The 24,597-nt window shown below is 45.6% G+C and overlaps 2 protein-coding genes across 2 annotated transcripts in view; both read right to left on the bottom strand.

Annotated features, from left to right (window-relative positions):
* Window positions 1-515: 515 nt before the first annotated feature.
* LOC147628625 (uncharacterized) overlaps window positions 516-24,597 on the bottom strand; it is a 72,419-nt gene continuing 48,337 nt past the window's right edge. Inside the window, exon 3 of the mRNA XM_086813820.1 lies at window positions 516-763. Coding sequence (XP_086669946.1) covers window positions 758-763 — 6 coding nt within the window. The 3' untranslated portion in view covers window positions 516-757. The remainder of the gene's footprint in view (window positions 764-24,597) is intronic.
* On the bottom strand, window positions 23,192-23,761 carry LOC147628629 (uncharacterized). Its single transcript, XM_086814069.1, has one exon. The coding sequence runs from the start codon at window positions 23,729-23,731 to the stop codon at window positions 23,192-23,194; it is 540 nt and encodes a 179-aa protein (XP_086670195.1). The 5' UTR covers window positions 23,732-23,761.

The raw sequence follows: 24,597 nt of genomic DNA, 5'->3' as shown, positions 1-24,597 counted from the left end.
AACACTTGTCGGAGCCTTTCCTTCTACTAGTGCCATTGAAAAACAGTTTGTCCACACAATAGCAGAAGTCCACGCCAACCTTGTGCTGCTCTACAGCCCCATACCTTCTGCCTGCATCAAGGCTTGTCTGATACTACCAAGTCCCTCTCAAGCACAGTCCACTATTGGTTCTTAGTGCTACCATCAGTGCCACGAGGAAGAACCCTCCAACGTACGAAACCCATTTGCCCATGACCCTCATTGAGGGCATCCTTGGAGTTTCTAAGCACAAAAGCCTCTGCTTATCTGCACAGTGTATGAAACCAGCACAAGCTCTAACGTGGCATCATATCATCATACATCATCAACATGAAGCATGCAATGTCAAGTAAAAGAAACGAGAGGATTTGACTAGTCAAGGGCCTGATGTGAGACGGTCATGAAGTGCATGTCATGATTACATGCCATGCTTTAGAGCTTGATACCCCTTAACCCAAGACTCCTTTGAAATTGTACGCAACTCAAATATCCATCTATGGACAAAATCTTTATCATCATAACAACAAGAATGAAAGTGGATAGTGATCTAGGAAGAGACGTAAGATTATTTGTAGCTTTTCTTCAAAAGATTAAGTAGTCCATAATTATCTAGCATACATGTATGAGAATGAAACAGTAAACTCGTATCAGTTCATGTAGGACATAATTGAGCTTCCACCATGCGTGCCATGCTGAAGATTTAGAAAACCTTCCTTTCGGTCTTAACAAGACCACAGCTTCAAACCTACCCAAAAAATAAAAAATAATAAGCATAAATGACATCTTGTGAAGAAAAATCCTTATTGCCAAAAAAAAACAATCTTGATAACTTTGGGGGAAGATGGTACACAAATAGTAAAGAATAAACTTCTTACAACAATTTAAAAAGAACAGATCATGTCATGATTTTGTTAGGTCCACCTTATGACATAACTAGGTGCAATTATATTTTTTAGGCGCAATTTAGAAAAGTTGGCTATTAAAAAAACATCATCCCTAGGTTTTTGGCCATAACAATATCCTGAAATTCCCCCCAAATCATATGATAATTTTCCCCATACAAGTTACCAAACTGTGTCTTTTTTGCAAATATGAAAATATATATATACCTAGATGAATCTAGGAACATGCCCAAATTCACCTTTTAGGAACGTGAATGTGTTGGAAGGTTGGCAATTTCGAGCGTGTGATCTATGGCTAGAAGGTGCCTTGGATTATCCCATAAGTGGAAGCATGGGAAGTTGAAGAGCGCTAGAGTGGCACCTTATCATAGTCATCTCCTCCGGCCAGTGTTTTGGGAGGCAACTCACCAGGAGATGGGAGCCCGGTGGAGGGATGCTACAGTGTCCGTTGGGGGTGTTTGTGGTGCTCGATGATGATGCGTCTCCTACGTGCGTTAGTCTTCCGCTACGCATTCTGACATGGTATCAGAGCCCGGGCGTGTGTAGGCGGCTCAGGCGTGTGTGGTCCTGGGCGACCCCCCCGCGCCTCGGTGGCTTGCGGAGCTCGAATCGAGAGAGGGTGTTGGAAGGTTGGCGATTTCGAGCGTGTGATCTATGGCTAGAAGGTGCCTTGGATTATCCCATAAGTGGAAGCATGGGAAGTTGAAGAGCCATATATAGGCTAGAGTGGCACCTTCTCATAGTCATCTCCTCCGGCCAGTGTTTTGGGAGGCAGCTCACCGGGAGATGGGAGCCCGGTGGAGGGATGCTGCAGTGCCCATTGGGGGTGTTTGTGGTGCTCGATGGTGATGCGTCTCCTACGTGCGTTAGTCTTCCGCTGCGCATTCTGACAGAATGTTATATACTCATGGTAGTCAACCCACAAGACTATATAACTATCAACTCCATTATGCATAGTATGTACTAGATACTACGACATCCCCACTAACGTCATTAGTGCCCGATAGTAGGTGTCACACACACACACATAAGAGCATATATTCACACAAAGACCATCGAACTGAGTTTCTATCAAACCTCCAGAGATGCAGGGCAGACTCAGCCATAATGAAGCCTAGCACTAAGGGAAGTAGCAAATAGAAAGAATTAGTAAAGCAAATAAGTAGTTGATAGGGCAAATGTAACATGCAGTGGAAGTATTCGTATTGGAGGATCCTGTCACACACATGTTCACACCGTCTTCTGTATCCAGAGATGCAGGGCAGACTCAGCCATAATGAAGCCTAGCACTAAGGGAAGTAGCAAATAGAAAGAATTAGTAAAGCAAATAAGTAGTTGATAGGGCAAATGTAACATGCAGCGGAAGTATTCGTATTGGAGGATCCTGTCACACACATGTTCACACCGTCTTCTGTATCCTGAGTTTCGCGAGTTTAGCAATCCACTTTATGGCTTCAAACTTTTAAGAGATATGAGAGAGAGAGAGAGAGAGAGAGAGAGAGAGAGAGAGAGAGAAACTGTACACCGTATGATGGGGTCCCAAATTACCCACTGTGAAGAGCCCCCTATCCCGTTACCGAGATAGTATTTGCTTTATTATCTTTGAAGAGATTGATAGTGTGACTGACGATAAGCCAAACGCAAGACCTCTGAAGACCAAGAGTTGGGCTGAATTGTACACTACTGTAGAAGCACCAAAGATGTCCAATCTCGAGCCTATGCACTCTTCCCAATGGAATGAGGGAGGCATGCAAAGATGAGGCTGAGAAAGGGATTGTTTGGAACTGTTCTAGACTGAGTATGAATGTTGTAAATAAGTATGACTGCTGCGTTTTACCTTCACCAAGTGGCTGGAGCAAAACAATGAGATGATGAATGCTGAAAACTGTATGGATGCAAAAAACGCAAGGTGAACTGCTTGAACTGATGCGTTTTGCTGATGCAGGGTGGCTGAATGCTCATGCATTGAGGCATCTAGTATTGTAGGAGGAAAATGCTGAGGGATGATGGCTGAAACTGCAATTGCTTATGCTCCTTGTGCTGAAGATGCCAAGCGCTTGAATGCTCTACTGCTGAATATGATGAATGAATGAATGAATATAATGTTGATCTATTTATATGGACCAAAGGAGCCAGTTGGCTGGCTACAGAGTTGGCCGACTACTCATGTCCACAATAAATGCATAAAAGATGTATAAAATGCTGAAAATTATGGAAAAAATACCAAAAAATTCCTAGTAAATATCTTGATAAATACTAGATGATATCTGGGGTTTCTGCAATGGTCTAAATGCTATAAATGAATAATGTGCAATATGCAGAATGCTTACTAATGCAAACCCTAAGGTTTCTATTGACTGTACATGCATGAATGCGTCTCTTCAAGTGGGTTAAGGGACTTAGACTGACTGTGACTGACTTGCTATGGCTGAGAATGACCTACGTAGCTCGTGCGTTACTTATCATGGACTGAGGATTACAATGGGGTTACGGCGTACGACAAATATCATCCTAAAGGGTACTAATACTGTACAATGTTGCACTGATGATGATGAGCTAGTTTGTCACCATGCACTACAGTGCAGAGTGCATGTGACATTCCCTCTTGCTTAGCTTGGCGACAGGTTCATGGCTTCCAAGTAGTTCGCCAACAACTGGGGGTACTCTTGAAAGAACTCCTCGTCTAGCCATACGGCTTCGTGGGTGCCTCGATCTCAGAATTTCGTATAGAACTGACGTATCCGTCGATTGGAACCATACTTTCAACGATAAAGAAGAATCTGCTCAAGCTCGATGACTTCCGCTTTGTCTACCACGTCTGGCTGCTGTTCATCTGAAACATCAAACACTTCTAATCCAACATATGGTTTTAGCCAAGAAACATGGAAAACATCATGAATGTCCCACTGTTAGGCAATTTCAACTTCATGGAGACATCACTTAACTTTAACTATTGGGAAAGGTCCAAAACTACGGAATGAAAGCTTGGGACAACGTTTGCCCACTTGTTTCAATCTTTGTTTCATGATGCGCAGATAGACCCAATCCCCTTCCTTGAAGTGAACATCTCGTCTAGACTTATTCGCTTGTCTGCTATAGGCTTCCTGTGCTTTGGTCAAGCGGTCCTTGACTGACTCAATGATCTCGGAAAATGCTTCCGTGGTTTTATTAGCCTCTAGAGATGGAGACACCAATCTCATCAAAAGAGAAGAGAAACGACGACCAAAGGCTGCTTCATATGGAGTCCGTCCGACACTGGATGAATGAGTGTCGTTCAAGATAGCTTGGACCAATGGAAGATAATGTTCCCATTTGGACTGCTGGTCATACAATATGACTTGAGAACATCAAAGACCAACTGGTTATAAATTTCTGTTTGGCCATCTATCTACGGATGGAATGCACTAGACAACTGCAACTTAGTTCCGAAGTTTTCAAATAATGTCCTCCAGAAATCCGAGGTAAACTTGGAATCTCTATCTGATGTAATGGTGCTAGGCAAACCACAAATTGGGTACCAATGCTTAAGAAACAGACGAGCTATGTCCTCAACTGTGGCCGTATGCTTGCATGGGATGAGCATGCAGAATTTACTGAAGCGGTCCACAATGGTGAAACACCGAGTGTTACGAGATCCGGTGGATGCTGGTAGAGGCCCTACAAAGTCCATAGATATGTCGATGAAAGGTCCGTCTCGGGAATAGGTAAAGGTTGAAGTAAACCAGCCTTCTTTGTATGTGGATGTCACCATTTGGTTCCTCACCCGTCTCGACCAGTGTTTTATACACTAGGTGGAACCAAGGTGTGAACGGGGATTTTTCCACAGAAGCAACAAAGCCACAGGATGGAAGACCCCTGTGTAAAGCCAAGTCTTGTCGCAGAACATGTGTGAAGACTTATCTGGCATATTTCTGTATGAAGGCAGATTATGAAACTGGCCTTCAGCAACTTGACAAGCGGTGAACACACTTAATCACACTTGAATCGCTTTACGAACTGGAATAATAAATTTGGAAGAAGAAGAAAATAAATAAGTGAAGCTAGAGTGCTCCTGCACAAAAGACCAATTGGCCCCAAAGCATGGCGCCCCCACAGGTATTTATTTATAACTCAAGGTCGGCATAGTCCTTGTACAATTCCCGAGAAGATGCCTCCTTGATCCACGGGGAGGAGATCTTCTTCTAGCTTTCACCCAAGATGTGTTGTGGGATACAAGAGCCTTGGCTCCTTATTTATACAAGTATGGGGGAAAAAGCTATGCTTTTCCCCCTTGGAAAAATCTAATAGAAGAGCTTTTTCCCAAAAACTATCGATTAGCTTTTTCTCTTCTTTTTTATTTTAAAAAATAAACATGGCGAATAGCTTTTAAAAAAAATTCCACGCTGCATTTGGGCTGCCCGGTGCTTTTCTCATGTGCGTTTTGCTGCCCGGCGCCCACGCTTCATTGCTGCCCGGCACCCACGCTTGCTGCACAGCGCCCATGCTTCGCTGTTACCCACGCTTTGCTGCTGCCTACGCTTGGCTGCACTGCAACGCCTGGCGCCTGCTACGTGGCAACCGGCTGCCTGCCCACGTGACAGCACCTGCACACGTGCAGTCCAGCCTGCCACATCAGCTAGCCGTCATCCCCTACTACAGCCAACCATCTACAAAGCAAGTCTGCAACTCCACGTCACCTGCCACATCACCTACACCTGTGCCGCGTGGCGGTGCCACATCAGCTATAGACTGGGCTAACCGTTGACCCATGCCTCAGCTGTGCTGCTTCTGCATCAAGGTAAGAGAGAAACACATATACATGCACATGAACAAACATATGAGCATGCACACATGTACACACACGCACACATGTACACACACACACACCAAACATGTATCTGAATCCACACACATGTACAGACTTACACATGCATTTATTGGATTAAACATGATTAGTGAATGCTTAAACATGCTTAAAACATAATTACAATGCTTAAGACAAAGAGGTAAAATACTCAATCCTATAACAGATTATAGGACACGAGTTTACAGGATTTCACTCACCTATATGGTTTATAAGGCTTTGTTCACACTTATTTATAAGTGGGTGGACATGCGGGGATTTGGTCAAGGAATATATATATGAGGTGGACCTGATCTTTTAAACCTTGTGTTAACACCTTAAGTGGGCGCCTGTTTTTAACTCCCAAAAAGAGGGGTTTGTGGTATTTTTGGAGGGGCTGCCACTTTTAACGATGGGAAAAGCAAGCATAGGCTGGAAATAGAGGAGGAGGTCAACTCTATGAAGGAGGAAGTGATGCGCAGATGGGAGGAGCAACAGTCGGGCAGTTCTCTCCCTCTTTTCTATCTCTTGGGGGTATGTGCATCCATAGAGAAGGGGACAGCAGTGCTTTTCTCAGGATTTGCTGGCCATACAGGACCTTCAGCTGCAGGCGCTTTCTCTTTCTCTCTCCCTCATGCACTAAACCATCCGTACAACATGTAACACACGGAAGCTCTGGGGGTCTTCTTTCAGCCCTAAACACTACTGGAAACATGCTGATGCAAAATGCAGATATGGAGAGAGAGTAGAGAGAGAGAGATATGCTGGAACAGATCATGCCCCAGTTATTCTATACCTAGAGGACCCATGGAGGCATGATAGACATGCGAGCTAATGATGTGCATGTAGCTGCCCCTTTTCTGATTCAGCCGACAGCCCCTTCTGGTCTCAGCCGCCAGCTCTTCTTCTATTTCTGGTCTCAACCGACAGCTCTTCTTCTGTTTCTGGTCTCAGCCGACAGCACTTCTTCTGTTTCTGGTACAGCCGACAAAGTCCATTCTCCAGTCCAACACTGCTCCTTGTGCTCCAAGTCCTAGCTCTATCTGGTTCATACTCTTTATCTGGCTGCCTCTTCTGGACCAGCACCTGAGAATGTCCATGGCATCTTTCATGCACATGACACAACAGCCGCCGTACACCTGCCATCACCAGAGGAAGAACTGCCGTACAGTCATCAGTTTTTTCTCCCTCTTCTTCTCTCTGGCCGTACACTGACAAGGCAGGGGCTGTTGGGATTTGTTTTCGCTCGTCGTTCAGCCTGGGCAGCCTTTTCTTTCTCTTGCGCAGACCTTACACAGAAAGTACAGCATACCCTTTCTTTCGTACAGGTGTTGAGAATAACCCGTGTGTAGCAGTTGTACAACTCTACAGTTCAGGATCACACGTGTGGAACCCAGGGGCTGGTTTGGGGCCTGTTTTCAGGGGCTTCTCTTTGTTGACTCTTTGTAAACCTTTTGGGAGCTGAGTTGTTTCTCTAAAGTATTGGTGGAAAGATCTGGTGTTGTTCACACCCGCACCTTGGTTCGATTGTAATCCCTTTTATTCATCGGAATAAAGCAGTTCCTAGGGGGGGGGGCCGTTCCGGCTCAGTGTTGTGTTCCTTTTAGCATTGTTTATGGTTATTTCCGCTACGTTTTCACATCTTTGTTTGGCATCTGAAGTGTTTGTCCATCGCACCGGATTCCCGTCCGGTTTCATTGGTATCAGAGCCCAACCTTTCTAGCACAGTAGGCTTGACAACGACACTTGGGAAGGAAAAGATCTTGGTGGAATCCAGGTTCGATAGCTTCTCTATCATGGACAAGTCAGCTTTGTTGAGTAATAATCCAGACAAGCTTCTTGAGCAGATGACTATTATACTTCATGAGACTCTTGACAAACAGCAACAGTCCTTTTGTGAGGAATTGGATAAAGTGTCGAAGCGATTGGCTGAAAAATAAGCCTTATTGACATTCTATAGAAGGGACCCTTATGTTAATAGACTTCTTCAAGGCAGAGTGGCTCGAGATCGAGGTGTTATGGACATCTTTGGGGATCTTGCTCAAGTATATGCAGAAAATCCCAAAGATCTAGCTTATAGATATCTTTGGGAGAATGGGGATATCCAGGTAGCCAACATATCATTCCAGATCCTCCTCTACAATACAGGAACCAACAACCAGAGGGTTTAGACCGAAACTCCTGCTACGAAAAGAAGAGAGCTAGCTCTTCTTCGATGACTCCTTTGGACAGGCACGAGGATATGGAGAGGACTCTTGATCTTCCTCTAGGGTTTGAGAACGTTCCTCGAAAGAGAACAAAACCAAGGTGTAGAGTTAAAAATGGTGTTGGCTTCCAGCTTGATCAGATTCTTGGTCCCCACAGTTTACAGGAAACCCAAAAGCCATTACCGTTTCCCTACTTGTGGATATTGTGGCCTCCGTGACCATGAGTCACATCACTGTGCAAAATTGATAATTTTGAGTGATTCACAGGACGAATATGCAGCCGAGTCTCAGGAGCTCTGAGATCATCTACTATCGAGGATTTCTCTCCATGGAGTAACTTTTTGTACATGAGGATAGTTTTTGGCATAGCTTGAGCCATACTTTTTGGATCCTCCGATGATCATGCTCCCTTTTTGGTTAAGTACTACTTTTTTTTTTTTAATTCAAGCAATCTATGTATATACTCAAAAAAAAAAAATTGGGGTTTTTAAGCAAACTCACCCTCGCATGAAAGTGCAAGGAGCAAGTGTGTTCTTTTGAGTGTGTTTCAGGAAAGCAGAGATTTTTTTGTAGACAACAACGTCTTGAATTTTTTTTGGAATGCATCTCTACTTTTCTTGTACTATGGCCGCGACGCCTATAACTAATTGTTGGTTCTAGAAAAGGTTTTTCTATGGTTTTGATAAATAGTTTATGGCTTTGGTCTTGTGTATTGGAGGCTCCTGGCAGTATTGGATGCTAGAACTGTCGCCTACACAAGGATCTCATATGGGGGGTATTCTAGTGGTATGGGACGCTAGAATATGTCGCATATGCGGTTACAAGATCATGAATTATTTATCAGTATCATGGATTGGCTGATTCTAGTATATGAGTTGTTTTGAAACCAACATAGCAAGAATTCTATGCTCATATGGTTGGTCGAAGATATGCAAGGCTGTTCTGGACCACAACGTGCCAGTTGAGCTTCCTTGGCTTGTGTGAACATGTGCTTATTGTGGCGACTTTGCGGAGAAGGATTTCTCACATCAATCATACCATGGCACGTTCCTTTTGCATGTATGTGGATGGATCCCACAAGGACTTCGGTGTGAACCCACTGACATGTGAGTAGGAGTTTATGTCTTTTGCATGTATGTGGATGGATCCCCAAGAAGGACTCTGGTGTGAGCCCACTGACATGGCAAGAGAGCATGTATGGCATCTGAGGCTTGACATGGTAACATGTGTGGCTTCTGAGGCTTGACATAACAGGACATGTGTGGCTTCTGAGGCTTGACATGGTAACATGTATGGCTTGTGAGGCTTGACATGACAGAACATGTGTGACTTCTGAGGCTTGACATGGTAACATGTATGGCTTGTGTGACGCTTGACATGACAAAACATGTGTGGCTTCTGAGGCTTGACATGACAGAACATGTGTGGCTTGTGAGGCTTGACATGACAAGAGAGCATGTATGGCTTGTGAAGTTTGACATGACAGGACATGTGTGACTTCTGAGGCTTGGCATGAGAGGACATGTGTGGCTTGTGAAGTTTGACATGACAAGACATGTGTGACTTCTGAGGCTTGACATGACAGAAACATATATGGCTTATGGAGCCTGACATGACAGCACATGACTAGCAACCCTAGTGCTCACTTTGTACTTATGTTTTGGGAAGGATTCAGCATCCTTGAACATTCAAAAAAGCAGCTTACGGATTTATGGATATTTGGGACACAGTTGGCTCTTGTGCCTTGGTCTAGTAACTAGTTATTATCAGAGTTATTGACTCAGGATAAGGATATAGTTCCTTGATACGGTTGGCTCTTGTGCCCGTATCTGACTTCGGATCGTGGATCTGGAATTATGGCTTTAATGCTGGACTTATGTAATACTACTGATGGGTAGTGGATCTGCTATTCTTGAAGGATATCTCACTGGTATCAGGTTTATACAGTTACGGAAAACTGCTTTATAAGACGGAGGGGATGTCACCATTTGGTCCCTCACCCGTCTCGACCAGTGTTTTATACACTAGGTGGAACCAAGGTGTGAATGCGGATTTTTCCACAGAAGCAGCAAAGCCACAAGATGGAAGACCCCTGTGCAAAGCCAAGTCTTGTCGCAGAACATGTGTGAAGGCTTATCTGGCATATTTATATCTGAAGGCGGATTATAGGACACGAGTTTACAGGATTTCACTCACCTATATGGTTTATAAGGATTCACTTATTTATAAGTGGGTGGATTGGGTGGACCTGATCTTTTAAACCTTGTGTGAACACCTTAAGTGGGCGCCTGTTTTTAACTCCCAAAAAGAGGGGTTTGTGGTATTTTTGGAGGGGCTGCCACTTTTGACGATGGGAAAAGCAAGCATAGGCTGGAAATAGAGGAGGGGGTCGACTCTATGAAGGGGGAAGTGATGCACAGATGGGAGGAGCAGCAGTTGGGCAGTTCTCTCCCTCTTTTCTATCTCTTGGGGGTATGCGCATCCATAGAGAAGGGGACAGCAGTGCTTTTCTCAGGATTTGCTGGCCGTACAGGACCTTCAGCTGCAGGCGCTCTCTCTTTCTCTCTCCCTCATGCACTAACCATCCGTACAACAGCCGCCGTACACCTGCCATCACCAGAGGAAGAACTGCCATACAGTCGTCAATTTTTTCTCCCTCGTCTTCTCTCTCTGGCCGTACACTGACAGGGCAGGGGCTGTTGGGATTTGTTTTCGCTAGTCGTTCAGCTTGGGCAGCCTTTTCTTTCTCTTGCGCAGGCCTTACACAGAAAGTACAGCAGCGGTACAGCATACCCTTTCTTTGCTACAGGAGTTGAGAACAACCCGTGTGTAGCAGTTGTACAACTCTACAGTTCAGGATCACACGTGTGGAACCCAGGGGCTGGTTTGGGGCCTGTTTTCAGGGGCTTCTCTTTGTTGACTGTTTGTCAACCTTTTGGGAGCTGAGTTGTTTCTCTAAAGTATTGGTGGAAAGATCTGGTGTTGTTCACACCCGCACCTTGGTTTGATTGTAATCCCTTTTATTCATCGGAATAAGGCAGTTCCTACGGGGGGACTGACCGTTCCGGCTCAGTGTTGTGTTCCTTTTAGCATTGTTTATGGTTATTTCCGCTACGATTTCACATCTTTGTTTGGCACCTGAAGTGTTTGTCCATCGCACCGGATTCCCGTCCGGTTTCAGTGGAACTTTTACTTTTTGACAAATCTTACAGGCTTGAACATGTGAATAGACATCACGCCTCATTTTTGGCCAATAAAAGGACCGTTCTAATTTCTCGAGGGTACTGTTAATACCCCTATGTCCTCCAACTAAGGAGTCATGGGCATCATGGAGAAGAGTTGCTTGCTTTTCTCAAATGACACAGAGACGGTTCTTGTAGAACAACCAGCCATTCAGTACTGAATAGTGGCCAAGCTCAGAATTGAGGGCCAAACTGTACTATGTTGGGGTAAAGGCACTATGCCCACCCTTATAGTGTGTACAAGCCCATAAGTTATAGTACATAGTACACTTAGTACTTTTAATGTACTAAGTGCACTATGTGTACTAGTGCAATATACATGTGTGATAGGGGAGTCACACACTCATTTTTCCTATGAGTTGACTTATCCCCACAACTCTCTCTCTCTCTCTCCCCCTTCTTCTCTCTGTGTATGTCTCCCACATGAAACTCTAACCCTAATTATCTCTCCCATTCAACTGGTATCAGAGCCCTGGTTTTAGGGTTTTGTTCTCAAGTGCTGCATCGCTGGCTTCTTCGTGGAGCTTTGCCATTAGCCCACTCGCTCATGAATCACTGGCTCGTAGGGGTTTCTTCTTTTATCAGCATCTGTAATTAATTCAGTGTGCAAGGGACACGTGTGGACACGACGAGTGGCTGGGCGAAATCGGGTCAGCCCACACAAGGCGAAGAGTGTAGGCGGAGGGCATTGACGGGCGACAGCCGATGGTGATGAAGCAAAACGGCAGGTATAGAGAGGCGTGAGCGAGGGAGCTCACCTTCAGTCAGCCAAAGAGAGCAGCCCGTGATGACTGGGCAGCTGGGAGCGATGGCGCGGAAGGTGCAGGAGAGCAGCTCGAGGAGGTGAAGCGGGAGCAGCCCGTGGCTGGACAGCTGGAATCGCGGACGGGTGAAGCAGGGGGCGTAGACTGCGGAGCTGCCACATAGTGCAGTACACACGCTGCACGCATAGAGCTTCCGCTGAACGTTCCCATCGCAGGAGCTCGCGCATCGTTCCCGTCGCAGGAGCTCGCAGGTGCGGTGAACGTGTAGCGAAGGTGCGGTGAACGTGTAGCGATTGGTGGCCACAAGGCGTCAGACTCCTGGCCCCAAGGCGTAGCAAAGTACACCTGCACGAACCCCAGCCAGCAGCGTAGGCTGCTCAGCTGCTACCCAGCAGCAGCAGCCAGCCATCCGTACACGCATAGCAACGAGCAGGAGCATCAGCATCAACATCAGCAAGAAGTGCCCCCCTCCCCCTTTTTTTTTTCCAACAGCATCAACACAGAAATTCAGCCTGCAAATCTCAGAGAAATTCAAAAAATTAAGAGGTATTTGCCTTCAATTTTGGGAATTTCTTATCAATTCAATCAATTGAGCAGGTACAGGTGCCGAATTGCTCAATTTTGAGCAAAATTGGGTGACATTGGTCACAATCAGGATCAATTTGCAGGAAATTGGATGTCAAAATTTGGGGCTTTTGATGTAATTGTGCAATTAAGCATTCATACATGCTGTATGATGTAAGAAATCGCACATTCGGGCAAAATTGCAGCAAATTGCAGTGCAAATCAAGGGGCTTTTGTGCCGATTGGATTGATTTGCATGCAGGCACTCGTATTTGATGCTTTGGGCAATGTGTTGATGCCTGTCGAGCACTCAATGTGCCTGTAAATCAAGGGGCTTTCATGTATTGGATGTATATGTGGCCAGGGGGGAGCATCGTGAAGACTCTGGATGCCTTCATGTGCGCTAATGTACCATGTATGATCAAAAATTTATCTTAAATCAAGGGGCTTTTCAAGATTTTATGCTTGTTGAGCTTGGCAAAGCAGCAGGCAAGACTTTTATGCCTTGAATCCTCAGAAATCAGCTTGCAGTCAAGGGGCTTTTGCCCAATTTCTGTTCGGGACTGTTGTATGCAGTGTTCGGGACTGTAAAAGTCTGATTTTCACTCTTTTGGACAGCCAGGAGCGCATTTATTGCTACTGTACCTGCTGGTACAGATTTGGTACAGCTTTGTACAAGTTTTGGCATGGCTGCACATTGATTTGAGTGAGCAAAAGGTTCAATTTCAGCTGCTGTACTTGCCGGTACAGGTTTGGTACATCATTGGTGAGCACTTAGTACTGCTGTACAGTACTTTGGAAGGGGAACAGAGCACATTTAAGGTACTGTCCTAAATCTGCAGCAACCAGATTTTGGTGATTTCATCACATACGGTGGGAGTAGAGTTGCATTTGTGCTTCCGCAGTGGGAGATAAAGCTTGGGAGAATAACTGTGAGCACTTTGTGTGCTTTTGGTGCAGTGTTTGCACATTTTGCAGGGAGTCAGGCATTGACAGGTTGCATATTGCTATGGCAACCACAGGTGAGAGCTCTTCATTGCTTCACATCAAGAAGCTTGAAGGCTCACATAACTATAATATTTGGCAAACCCAGTGCTATAATGTGTTGCTCTAGAAGAAGCACCACAAGCCTATCAAAGAAAGGGGTGTAAAGCCCACTTCTCTTACTACTGAAGAGTGGGAAGATATGGATGAGCTGGCAAGATCTACTATCATGTTGTCTGTGTCAGACTCTTTACTTTTCAGCATTCGTGAAGAGAAGACAGCTTGGGGAATGTGGCAAAGATTGCAGGACTTGTATGCCCAGCAAAGTGCCTCAAGCAAAGTGTATTGGTTGAAGAAACTCATAGGTCTTCAGATGAAGGAAGGGGCGTCTATGGCAGCCCATCTAAATGAGTTTAATGGTATTGTCAGCCAGGTTATTAATCAAAAGTTGGCAATGGACGATGAGTTCAAAGCCACTTTTCTCTTATGCACTTAGCCAGAGAGTTGGGACACATTCAGGACAGCCACTAGCAATTCAAATGCTATGCTGTCATATGCAGATGTTGAGGGTGCTCTTCTTCAAGAAGAGATGAACAGGAAAAACAACTCTGTTGGAAAGTCCAATGCAATGAATGCACGTGGGAGATCCTAGCAAAGGGGTAAAAGCCAAGAACGGGGAAGGAGCAAGTCTCGCTCCAAAAAGGACTTGGAATGCCATTATTGTGGCAAGAAGGGACACATCAAAAAGCAATGCTACAAATGGAAAAATGATCAAAAGGAAAAGGGAAAAGGCAAAGACAAAGACAAAGATGAAGCCAAAGATGTAAAGCCAAAGGGCAAAAGTGGAGTCAAGATTGAAGAAATCAATGTGTCACATGCAGGTGACAGTGAGGATGAGGTCCTATTCACGTCTTCACTTGATGCCCATTCACTTCTTACAGGAGATGGTCATGGTATGCACTCATGAATCATTGATTCAGGTGCCTCCTTTCATGTCACAGGTTGCAGAGACTTGTTTGTCAGGTATACTGCTGGCAATGAAGGAGTAGTTTATTTGGGTGACAACCATGCATGCAAGATTCTTGGCAGAGGTGATGTGAGACTTGTGTTTTCAGATGGCTCACAGCGTATGCTCCATGATGTCAGGCATGTGCCTGAGATCAAGAAGAGCCTGCTTTCTACTGGACAGCTTGATGATGCTGATTATGTTACCACATTTGGTCGTGGAAAGTGGAAGATTAGTAAGGGCTCACTGGTTGTTGCCAGAGGCTCTAAGGTGGACACTCTTTATTTCATGCATGCAGGTGTTTGTCACCATGCTAATGTAAATGCAACCGAGCAACCGGAAATCTCTATGTGGCATAGCCGGTTGGGACACATGAGTGTCAAAGGAATGGAGCAATTGTCTCGTTTGGGTTACTTGCCTTCTCTAAAGTTTTCAAGTTTTCAGTTTTGTGAGCATTGTATATATGGTAGGCAACTCCAATGCCCCCACAAGAAAGCTCTTGGACAGAAAGATGCTCAGTTAGAGCTTGTGCATACAAATGTATGTGAGATGCCTCAGCTTTATTTGGGGGCAAAATACTTTGTGTCTTTTATTGATGATGCCACACGCAAGGTGTGGGTTTATCCTCTTCGTTTGAAGAGTGATACATTCTCAGTGTTTGAGAAGTTTGTTGCTCTTGTTGAGAATCAAACTGGCAAAACACTGAAGGCTTTGCGTTCCGACAATGGTGGAGAGTATATGTCGAAACAGTTTCAGGACTTTTGTGATGCTAAAGGCATCAAGAGGGAGCTCTCTACTCCTTATGATCCTCCACAAAACGGGACAGGAGAGAGGATGAACAGGACCATTCAGGAGAAGGTCCGTTCTATGTTGTCACATGCTGCGTTACCTCATGGTTTTTGGGCTGAAGCTGTTATGACAGCCGTTCACCTTATAAACAGGTCACCTAACACGAGGCTTGGTGGGAAAGTGCCAGAGGAAGTATGGACAGGGAAGCCTCCGTCCTACAAGCACTTGAGAGTGTTTGGTTGCATTGCGTACGTGCACATACGCAGGGAAATGCGCACCAAACTTGATCCTAAGTCTCACAAATGCATATTCCTAGGATATGGTGACAGAGGTGAAATGGGATATAGACTTTGGGATCCCGTGAATAGAAAGATCATACGCAGCAATGATGTCATCTTTGATGAAACATGCATGTATAAGGAGCCTGCAAGGCAACAGGAGCCTGGCAGAGTCATCTTTGATGATGATGGACATCATGGACAACAACAAAGGGCTGTAAATCAGCCATTACAGCAGGAAAACCAGCCCTTAAATGGTGCTGAAAATGGTCCAAATGGACAGCCAGAGATGGCAGAAGATATCCCTATGGATATACCACAGTTAGAGGAGATACCGGGCATGATTTTTCAGCCTTATGGCATGGAACAGGAGCCACCAATGGGTGATATGCAGGCTGGACAGCAACCTGCAAATGATGGTCATTGGGTACGGAGGTCCACAAGACCCTCCAAAGCCCCTGACAGGTTTGTTCCAGGGGTTGACTATTTGATGCTTACTGACTGTGGGGAGCCCTCATGTTACAAGTAGGCTTTACAGAGGGCAGACAAGGCTCTATGGGAGCGTGCCATGAAGTCAGAGATGGATTCTCTGCATAAAAATGAAACATGGAAGTTGGTGCATTTGCCTGCAGGCAAGAAGGTTTTGCCATGCAAGTGGGTATACAGGCTCAAAGTTGCACCAGATGCAAAGCCAAGATACAAAGCCAGGTTAGTGGCTAAGGGCTTCAAGCAGGAATATGGTGTGGACTTTGATGAGATCTTCTCTCCAGTGGTCAAAATGACCACACTTAGAGCTATGTTAGCTTTGGTTGCGCATGATGATCTGGACTTGATTCAGATGGATGTGAAGACTGCTTTTCTTCACGGTGATCTCCATGAGGAGATATATATGCAACAGCCAGAGGGTTATGCAGTGAATGGAAAGGAGAAGCTTGTATGCAAGCTGAAAAAGAGTCTTTATGGGCTCAAACAGGCACCAAGGGAATGGTATCATAAATTTGATACATTCATGAAATCCCAAGATTTCAGGAGAAGTGACATAGATCACTGCTTATACACCAAGAAAGCTTTGGATGGCAGTCTATTGATCCTCATCTTGTCTGAGGATGATATGTTGATTGCCGGGAATCTCGTAAGGAGATGGATACCTTGAAGAAGAGGCTGCATCAGACCTTTGATATGAAGGATTTGGGTGATGCAAATCACATTTTGGGTATGCGGATACTTCGGGACAGAAATCAGCATGTGTTGTATTTGTCTCAGAAGGAATACATTGGCAAAGTTTTGCAGAGGTTCAATATGGACGAGGGGAAGACTAGTACTCCTTTGCCTCCATATGTGAAACTCAGTGCTATGGACAGCCCACAGTCAGATAGTGACAGGGCTGATATGGCCAAGATTCCGTATGCTTCAGCTTGTGGCAGTCTCATGTATGCCATGGTTGCTACTAGGCCGGACATTGCATTTGCAGTGGGAGTGGTTTCTAGATACATGGCCAACCCTGGCAAGAAGCATTGGGAAGCAGTGAAAGGTGTCATGAGATACCTGAAGGGCACACAGGATATGTGCATATGTTTTGGCAAACAGGATGCATTAGTGCATGGTTACACGGATTCGGATTATGCCGGTCATCCAGATAACCGGAAGTCTACTACTGGTTATGTGTTTACATTCACAGGAGGTGCTATGTCATGGATATCCAGGATGTAGAAGTGCACAGCCTTATCTACTACAGAGGCCGAGTATATTGCAGCCACAGAGGCTTGCAAGGAGGCATTATGGCTATCTCGGTTAGTGGTTGATTTGGGTTATACAGGGGATATTCCATTGTTGCATTGTGACAGTCAGAGTGCCATCCACTTGGCAAAGAACCCTGTCTTTCATGCAAAGACGAAGCATGTGGATGTGACGTATCACTTCATCAGAGAGGTGATAGAGAACAAGCAAATTCAGCTTGTTAAGATTCATACAAATGACAACCCGGCTGATCTATTGACAAAGAGTTTGCCTCCGGAGCGGTTTGCTCATTGCAGACACTTGATAGGCATTGGATGAGGCCAGTTTCAGCCTCGATATGGCCTTGTATATTATCATGTACATGCTGATTTTTCTTTTCCTTTACTTAAGGGCACTTTGCCTTTAAGTGGGAGGTTGTTGGGGTAAAGGCACTATGCCCACCCTTATAGTGTGTACAAGCCCATAAGTTATAGTACATAGTACACTTAGTACTTTTAATGTACTAAGTGCACTATGTGTACTAGTGCAATATACATGTGTGATAGGGAAGTCACACACTCATTTTTCTTATGAGTTGACTTATCCCCACAACTCTCTCTCTCTCTCTCTCCCTTCTTCTCTCTGTGTATGTCTCCCACATGAAACTCTAACCCTAATTATCTCTCCCATTCATACTGAGTACCAAACTCAGGGGAGTCGACATATTGGTCTTTCATGCTATCTAAGTTCTTCCCCGTGATTTCGAGAATGGTAGATTCCTAGACTACCTGGATGCTGGCCTTTCGACTAAGAGCATCTGCTACTGGGTTATGCTTACCAAGGATGTACTCAATTATTCCTCCAAACTGTTGGAAGAGTACTGCACCTGGCCTGCCAATCACTCCACTGGGCATAGGGCATCGTTTGAAGCCACTTAAGTGCTTGGTGGTCTGTTTTTACTGTGAAAACCTATCCATAAAGAAAAGGCTTCCAATGTTTGAGCGCTGTGATCACACCCAAAAGCTCTTTGTCATATACCGAATAATTCTTTTCGACGACATCCAACTTTCGACTGTAGTAGGCCACGGGACGATTGTCCTACTGAAGGACTGTACCTATGGCTACGTTACTGGCATCGATAATGACCTCGAAAGGTTCATCCCAAGATGCTAACTTCAAGACAAGCGCTTCTGAGGCGGCTTTCTGGAGTGCACGGAATGCATCAAGCGCCTTGCCTGTAACTAAGACTTTTTGTTTTCGAGTCTTCACCCCCTTGAGCAAGTCGGTGAGAGATGCTGCAAGGTTGGAAAACTGGTGGACATGGGTACTATAGGCTTGGCAAAGACCTACGAATGAGCGGATCTTTTGGATGGTCTTAGGAATGTCCCGATCTAAGATTTCCTGAACCTTTGATGGATCCAGTCTAATCCCATCGGAACCGATGATATAGCCCAAGTATTGAACTTCCTTAACACCAAAGACAGACTTTTTGGCATTTATGTAGAGCTCATTCTCTCACAAAAGTTGCAAGACTTTCTCCACATCTTTCTCATGCTACTCCGCAGTGGCTGAGAAGACTAGTATGTCATCAAGGAATATGAAAACACACTTTCCAATGAGGACTGTGAAAATCCTGGACATAATTTTGTTGAAGGTTGCGGGTGCATTTGTAATGCCCAAAAGGCATGACTACGAACTCGTAGTAACCACGCTCTATCCGGAAAGCTATTTTTGGAATGTCAGCTTCAAAAATGCGGACTTGATGGTAACCACTCTTGAGGTCGATCTTAGTGAAAAATTTAGCACCGTCTAAACGCTCCAAAATGTACTCAATCCTTGTCATAGAAAACTTATTCTTAATGGTGAGTTTATTTAATGCCCTGTAGTCTACACAAAGGCGTGCAGACGTGTCCTTTTGGACAAATAGAATGGGTGCAGCAAATGGTGAGGAAGAAGGCCGAACGAATCCGGCTCGGAGGAGCTCAGATAATTGTTTTTCTAACTCGCCCTCTAAAGTCTTGGAAAGACGATAGGGAAACCTGCTAGGAGGATCCGATCCATGGATCAAATCAATGTGATGGTCCTCAGGGCGAGAGGGTGGGAGACTAGGTGGGAGATCGTCCCTGAGCATAATGTCTGGATGTCTGGACAGGAGGTCTGCCAGCTGTGGGACTAAAGATGAGATGGATGCTACTGATGAGGTAGAGGATGTTTGAGCACGAACATAAAGTAGTGCTCCTTCTGCTCCCTTGTGGATAGCTCGTCAGGCCTGGAGATGCGAAATCAATGGGATACCAAGAATGCTTCTATCCCCACGAATCATGACAGGCTCATGAAAACCTTTACAGATAGTAAAAGTGTCCTGCCCCCAATCGGGAATAGGCTCATACTGACAGAACCACTAAATTCCTAAGATCATGTGTCACGTGCATCCCGCACTTGGATGCCACGTAGACACATTTGTACAGAAGGTGCAGGACGTGGGATGGTGAACTCGTCCCATGTGAGCCCAGTCCGGGACGAGTCAGCCAGGGATCCATCTCAGTTGTCCGAGGTCAGGTGTGCATTGTCCTGCACATGAGTCCAAGGTCAGGTGTGCACTGTCCTGCACATGAAACAATGCCAGTCCGCGCTGTGAGTCTCCCTCTGGAATGATGTCAGTGATTTTGTGTATCTGGTATGGTACCGGATGCCAGATCACTGTGTAGTTAGTTAGAGTTTGCTTTCAGAACAAGGGGCCAGCCCATAGGGCTACCCCAAGTCTTAGTGTGGGCATGGGGATGGTGTAAAACCGCCCCCATGAGGGCCAGGAAGGCCCTGGCTGAACCCACCAGCCATGGAGGGGCTGTAGGACAGCCCTAGGGGCAGGCTAAAGGCAGACATTCAGGAGATGCAACCTTTGTATGGCTGTAGGGCAGGTATGGGGCAGCCCATACAGGCTGCCCAGCCCTCACGTTGTTTGCAAAAGTATTGTCCAGCCCATCCAGAATCAAGCGCATGATGCCCAGCCATTTAGGGAAAAATGCGCAGCAATTTATGTGATTTTTTCAGCATTAAATGCTGAAATATTCAGTCGTGGGACATTTAATGCTGGCCGACTGGTCTAGGTGGAGTAGTATAAATAGGAGAGTCCATAATCCCATTAGTTCATCTCATTTCTCACCAAGAGCTCAAGCATAAAGGGGCTAGACAAGCCAAGAAGGTGCTAAGCAAAGGGGTGAAGGACTATAGGTCAAGGGCAAGGAATTACCAGCCAAGAAAGGTCAAGATTTCTCTATTTTCTTTCAGATTTACATCATTCTAATAAAGCAAATACACCATCCGTGGTGGGGGGCCTATAGAGGGTATTTAGGACCCAATATTGTGTCCTCTCCATCTCTCCCTCTCTCTCTCTATTTTTTGAACATCTTCATTCAGTTGGTGCGTTAATTCCGTCGCAAAAAGAGTGCTGTTTTCTGAGCATTGAAGTTACCGATCTTCTCCAAAGCTTCCACATGTTACATCATGTCACACCCCAAAAGAGGCGAGACAATGAAATCACGTTGAAATGAGGCCTTTTGAACTTCGAAGGCAAATTGTTATGCCTTCTGAGAAATGTGGGTGCAAAGACCAGGTATGAACCCGTCCACATCCAGATGATACGGGACTAATGTGCAACTCATTTTGTTAGCCAACTGGGGAGAGATGGCGTCCTCGGAATTGCCCATATCAAAAAGGACTACAAATTGTCGGCCCTTGGCAGAGCCATAAGCTCGGATGAGGCTTTTCTGTGCGGTATCGCTCTCACCCTCTTGCTTAGCATCAAATACCACGGATAGCATAGGACGCATAGAAGGTAAAAGTTGAACCGTATTGGTGGTAGTAGGCGGGGCTGGAGGAGCTGGGAATGTTGTGGCAACTGTGGCAGAAGGGGCTTTGGCGGCTTGTTCTGCTTGCCATTTGTGGCAATCCTTCTTACCATGCCCTATGATGTGACAGAAAAAACATCTGTTTTCAATTTGGTTGACTGCGAATGACGGTAGTTGATGCTGTGGACTGCTGGCTGGTGGCACCTAAGGTGGGGAAAGCTGAAGAGAGGTGCTGGTATCTAAGATGAATGGCCTCCTTTTCCCTTTGGTGCTCAAGTAACATACGTTCTCGATCAAGCTCTCGTTGAACTCCCGAGCGGCGAGTTCAGCTTGACGCCGGTCTTCGTCATGCGATGGGCTTCCTCATAGTCCCGTCTTTCTGCTTTTTCTTGTTGTTTTCTTGCTTCTGCTTTTGCTTTTTCTTCTCTTCGTCTGGCCTCGTCTTCTCTTCTTTGTTGTCCCATCTGAAAGAAGAGGGAGATGTAGTCGGGGACTGCTGGAGGCGGAGGAGGACGTTCTGCTGTTGCCTACAAGAGTTGGAGACGCTCAATGAGCAACTGGTTCTGAGTTCTAAGAAGAGCTACGGTGTTTGCTATAGTCGGAAGAGCAAGGTCTCCTTCGGGGGAGACTTCTTCCAACTGATGGGTACTCTCCTCTGTAGACATGATGCTGAAGTCGGTGGTCGTGCCGGAACACAATCTAACCATCCAAGGATACTCTCATGCTAGGATACGGTGAGTGTGGACAAGCTGAATCTAATACCAATGTAACATGCAACGGAAGTATTCGTATTGGAGGATCCTGTCATACACATGCTCACACCGTCTTCTACATCCTGAGTTTCGCGAGTTTAGCAATCCACTTTAAGACTCCAAACTTTTAAGAGATATGAGAGAGAGAGAGAGAGAGAGAGAGAGAGAAAGAAAGAAAGAAAGATATATTAATGTCTACGAGAGGCCAAAGTCGGCCTATGAGACAAAAAATAATAATACAACTATGTTCTTCTGGTCATCGGAAGAAAATAAACAAAAGAAAAAGTGTGCATGTGTCTGGATACAACTGTGAATCATCATGGATCGGTGGAGCCCATATACAAACAATATAAGGGGGGTGGGGATGTGGATGGAGTGCTAAGGCAAGATGCATCTCTATATGCTGAAGGGGTAGTACAAGCATGCTATGCAGATCTATGTCTAACTCCATCCAGTGCCATAAGAGGAATATAAGATATCATACATCGCCGATGCTGAGGCTGAATGGCATGAACATGTACCCTGAGTCTGAATGAAAGCGAGCTAGCCTCTCCTGTGTCTCCATCTGGTGTCTCATTCGGATAGTTGCTATCTCTCGGTGACGGAGTTGGGGTGCTCTATATCCAGTCTGTCTAGGTCTCAAACTTCAAACTGTACACCGTATGGAGTCCTGAAATACCCACTGAAGGGCCCCCTATCCCGTTACCGAGATAGTATTTGCTTTATTATCTTTGAAGAGACTGACGGTGTGACTGACGATAAGCCAAACGCAAGACCTCTGAAGACCAAGAGTTGGGCTGAATTGTACACTACTGTAGAAGCACCAAAGATGTCCAATCTCGAGCCTATGCACTCTTCCCAATGGAATGAGGAAGGGATGCAAAGATTGTTGGGATAAAGGCATTATGCCCACCCTTATAGTGTGTACAAGCCCATAAGTTTTATAGTACATAGTACACTTAGTACTTTTAATGTACTAAGTGCACTATGTGTACTAGAGCAAATATACATGTGTGATAGGGGAGTCGCACACTCATACTGTGAGTTGACTTATCCCCACATGTCTCTCTCTCTCTCTCTCCCTTCTTCTCTGTGTGTGTCTCCCACATGAAACCCTAACTCTCTCCCTTCAACTGGTATCAGAGCCTGCAGGTGAGGATTGGTGTGTTGCTTCTGCTGAAGCTTCAAGGCACGATTGGAGCTGTTGATCCCTGTCGGCCAGATTTGAAGCTTCTCCTCCTTTTGGCCCACATTCTCCATCGCTTCCAGCCGACCAGGCCGTCAAGACTACAGGAGCTGCTACATTGGGTGAGCAAACCTGCTGACCTGTAAGCCGTGCCCACAACAGGCAACCTTCTCGCTGTGAGATGAGCACCGAGCACCGCAAGCGTTCCGACAGGCACATAGAAGGCCAGACGATGCTGTCCCGGCGCAATGACCATGTCTCTGAAGTCCCAGCGCAATGACCATGTCTCTGAAAACGCAAAGTGCGAAGAAGTGAAACTCATCGAGGGTTAAGGTCTGCTTGCCTGCGTCGGCGAGGCCTTCTAGACGGACGGTTTGATCTACATCGAATTGAGAAGGAGGCGAGCGCAGCCATTTCTCCTTCAGCAGAGCGGCGGGGTCATCATCATCATCGTCTCGCTGGAGCTGCTGTTGTTTTGAGGGGATGCGATGGTAGATGCGGCAGCTTGCGTCGAGTAGCTGGTAAAGGAAAACACCCGAGGCCGCGTGCTGCGAAATGGCCAGGCACTCTTGGAAGCTGATGTCCACTGCTGCTTGGAACACCACGGACTCTCTTAGCTTTGCTTCCACCTTCTTCGATGCAGACCCGCCCATTACAACCACCCGTGTGCAGCACTGATTGATCATCGCTTCAGAGGTATTTGCTTCAATTTTGGGATTTGCATGTCCATTATCATCAATTGAGCAGGTACAGGTCCAAATGGCTCAAATTTTGAGCAAAATTGGCAACATTGTGGACATTGGTCACATTCCGGGTCAATTTGCAGGAAATTGGGTGTCAACATTTGGGGCTTTTGATGTAATTGTGCCATTGGGCATTCATACATGCTGTATGATGTGAGCAATCTCACATTCGGGGCAAAATTGCAGGAAATTGGAGTGCAAATCAAAGGGCTTTTGTGCCGATTGGGTTGTTTTGCATGCAGGCACTGGCATTTGATGCTTTGGGCAATGTGTTGATGCCTGTCAAGCACTCAATGTGCCAGTAAATCAAGGGGCTTTTATGTATTGGATGTATATGTGGCCAGGGGAAAGCATTGTGAAGACTCTGGATGCCTTCATGTGCATTAATGTACCATTCATGATCAGAAATTGATCTTGAATCAAGGGGCTTTTCAAGATTTTGTGCTTGTTGAGCTTGGCAAAGCAGCAGGGAAGACTTTTATGCCTTGAACCCTCAGAAATCCACTTGCAGTCAAGGGGCTTTTGCCCAATTTCTGTCCGGGACTGTTGTATGCAGTGGTGGGGACTGTCAAGGTCTGATTTTCACTCATTTGGACAGCCAGGAGAGCATTTATTGCTACTGTACTTGCTGGTACAGATTTGGTACAACTTTGTACAAGTTCTGGCATGCCTGTACATTGATTTGAGTGAGGAAAAGGCTCATTTTCAGCTGCTGTACTTGCCGGTACAGATTTGGTACATCATTGGTGAGCACTTAGTACTGTTGCACAGTATTT

Source organism: Cibotium barometz, chromosome 19 (genome assembly GCF_041138505.1).
Source record: "Cibotium barometz isolate CiBa-2024 chromosome 19, ASM4113850v1, whole genome shotgun sequence".
NCBI classification, from domain to species: Eukaryota; Viridiplantae; Streptophyta; class Polypodiopsida; order Cyatheales; family Cibotiaceae; genus Cibotium; species Cibotium barometz.
This window is presented reverse-complemented; position numbering and strand designations above follow the sequence as displayed.

Excerpts from the sequence above, each read along its gene's own strand:
- LOC147628629 (XM_086814069.1), bottom strand. The coding sequence starts at position 23,731 with ATGGGCGGGTCTGCATCGAAGAAGGTGGAAGCAAAGCTAAGAGAGTCC.